General features: G+C 49.7%; 1 protein-coding gene across 1 annotated transcript; it reads right to left on the bottom strand.

Moving 5' to 3' along the window:
• LOC146906070 (uncharacterized) lies at positions 1 to 1,482 on the bottom strand. Its single transcript, XM_085728724.1, has one exon. It carries the CDS (start codon positions 1,480 to 1,482, stop codon positions 1 to 3), a length of 1,482 nt encoding a protein of 493 aa, XP_085584850.1.
• Between the last annotated feature and the right edge of the window lie 1,630 nt (positions 1,483 to 3,112).

Below are 3,112 nucleotides of genomic sequence, written 5' to 3'. Positions count from 1 at the left end.
CTAGAGTTCATCTCCAATGTAGGGAGAAAGGTTTTTCTCCGTTAGTTGGAGAGTTTTGAATAGGCTGGTGTACATGATGTCGCATGAGGGCCCTGTGTCTATCAGGACTCGTCGGACATCTGCATTGGCCATAGATGCTCGCACGAGCAAAGGAATGGCTGAATTTGAAGCTCCACCAGGCAGTTTGGAGTCATAGAAGGCCAAGGGTGGCCTTCCTCCTCGGATGTATGGGGCCATGGTGTTGACGTCCATGAGCTCCTGGAACTTCCTCTTCATGCTGCCCATGGAGATGTTCAGCGTCCCTCCAGTGATGATGTTGGCGGTAGGGAACTGTTCCCAGGTGCATGAATAGGGGGTGATTTCCACGTTGTCTGGGAAATCACCTAGATTTTCCACGGACATGGCGATGGTCTGGCCAGGTTCAGAACTGTCACCGACGAGATCAACAGCTTTCCTTTCTGATTCTGGATTTTCGACGTACTGCTTGAGTCGACCCCTTTGGATGAAGAGTTCGATGGCGTCCTTCAGATGGATGCAGTCGTCGGTGGTGTGTCCGTGGCACTTGTGGAACCGACAATATTTTGTTTTGTCGATTCCCTTCCTCTCCTGAGATGGAGCCTTTGGCAGCTTGATGCCGACTTCTGCTAGATCGGCTACAGCGATCTCAGCGAGGATTTTCTCCCTTGACATAGCCAGTAGAGTGTACTCGGTGAAGTGACCGTTTGGTCTCTTGCTTTCGCGAGCAGCTTTGCCTTCCCTCTTTTTCTCATGGAAGGGCTTTTTGGAGGATTCAGCAGCAGGTTCCTCCTTCCTGACCTTGTTGAGGCTGTCCGCGTACAAAGCCTCTTCGTAGGCGATGTAAATCTTGGCGATCGCTAGGAACTCGTTGAGAGTCCTTGGGCGATCCAGGAGGACAACTTTCTTGACGTCCGTCTCGTCACGTAGGACTTTGGCAATGAGGTATAACTTCATTGTCTCATTTGCGTCCCGGACCTGGATGGCTTCTTTGTTGAACCTCTCGATGTAGTCTCGGAGAGGTTCGCTTCTTCCTTGGATGATGGCTTCGAGGGAAACCACCGTTTTCGGTTGCGTCCTTGACGCGGTGAAGTGGGTGGTGAACTCTTTGCAGAGGTCGCTCCAAGAGTCGATGGAGTTTCTCCTCAAGTTCTTGAACCACGTAACGGCTCCTCGCCTCAGAGTAGTGACGAAGATCTTGCATTTGACGGCGCCCCGCACCGATCGGTAAGTGAGAACTGCTTTGATGTTCTCAATGTGCTCGTCCGGATCGGTAGTCCCGTCGTATGAGTCCATCTGCGGCGGCTTTTCCAGTCCGCGAGGGATAGGAGCTTCTCGGATACGCCGTGTGAACGGACCGTAAGCATTACGATCTGTTCGGGTATCTTGAGTGTCCAAAGAACTGGAAGGTGACCGTGAGAATCTACTGCGCCTGGGTGGAGACCTCCTGGGTTGAGTGCGGCGCATTGGGGATATATGCGACGGGGCCCTTCTGGGAGGGGATCTCCTTGGTGCAGACCGTCGGGGGGACCTTCTTGTTGACCTCCGGGAGTAGGATGGAGATCCGATGCTCGCCGAATGTCGGGGGGATCTGGAACGTGACCGACTGGGGCTCTCTCCTCTTTTGTTATGTATTGGGGAGAGAGATCGCCAGGTTTGGACGGTTGGACGTGCTTTCTCCAGATCCATCTGCCGGCAGTTCTGTTCCTCGATTAACGACGTTTGTCATTGAACCGTGCGGATTAGGTTGCTGATGAGTACGCCGGTCGATGCTGCGTCTTCTGGCGTCTCTGTAGGGTGGACGGGACCTAGCAGAGGCCTTTTTTGGATAGGAAGTACCTGAGTTGGGTCCTCCCTGGGTGTATCCACCGATGAAGGTGAGGATGTTACGTCATCCCGTAGAGGAATGCGCACCTCACTTCGTAGCTGGGATTTGGCACCGTTGGCAGCCATGGTAGTTTTTTGTTAAAAGCTTTGGTTTTTAGGGATAAAAACGGGGAAGCTTGTGATTTCCCACAGACGGTGCCACTGATCGTACCTGATCAGAAGGAGACTGCCGGTGCTTTGAATGCGGTGGTTGTGACGGTGGTGGAATGTGTCTGAATGCTTCTTGGAGCGGATGGGGGGGTGTGTACCTGCAGGCACTCCGACGCTCAAGTCAGTAGAGATCAGAGTGTGAGAGTTTTAGAGGGAGATAGAGTTCTACCTTGGGGACTGCGGTGAGTCCCCTATTTATAGAGGTGGAGGGCTGCAGAGCCGTTGAGGAGGCACACCTGGCTCTGGCGGTTACAAAATCGTGGGAAGTGTAACCGCCAGAGATTTTATTGCGGGAACGTGCACAGCGTGCAAGAGAGACGTTGGGGTTCGTTTGAACCGGTCTCTTTGCTTTGTGCACCCCCTTCAGGCGAGGGGGTATGTTGTGAGCAATAATGCCAAACGTGGAGTTTGGGCTTTGAATGATATTGGGCCTAAGTAAATGGTCCAAGAATCTCTTTGGCCGGTCCAGAACAGGCCCCTTAAGTTTTGCACCTGTGGCAGTTTTGGCCACCAAAGCCAATTTTGACTCGGTCTACGCTGACGTGGCACCTTAGGTGAGGTGCCACGTGTTATTTTTTTATTTTTTTATTTTTGCCTTGGGAGGCCAAAACTGCTACAGTTGCAAAACTTAAGTGGCAATTTTGTAGTTTTTTTCTTAGGGGGCCAAAATCGCAACTTCGTGAAAGTTAAGGGGCTAAAACTGCTATTAAGTCTAAAAGAAACTCTAAAAATGATATCACCAATGATCCTAAAGGATCGGGGAGAGAAAAAAAATCCTCTAGAAAAAAACAAATCGTGAATGAAGCAACGAGTCAAAAAGAGGACTAATAGAGAAATATAGGGATTTGAGTGATAAGGAAATCATGAGTCAATTTCCTCTTTTTGGGAAGAACAAACAGAGAAAAATAAGAATACAAGAACACAAGAATGACATTTTACGAAAGAGGTATGCTATGTGAACAATCATTTTTAGGATAATTTATGGAACAACCAAAGATTTATAATGAAATGTATGCATTGACATGAAAACCAATGCACAATAAGAGTATGAGAGAGAGTT

The sequence above is a fragment of the Medicago sativa genome, chromosome 7, assembly GCF_051527215.1.
Source record: "Medicago sativa cultivar Bolivia chromosome 7, Bolivia_mono, whole genome shotgun sequence".
Lineage (NCBI taxonomy): Eukaryota > Viridiplantae > Streptophyta > Magnoliopsida > Fabales > Fabaceae > Medicago > Medicago sativa.
Note: the sequence above shows the minus strand (reverse complement) of the source record. Positions and strands in the feature narration are given on the sequence as shown.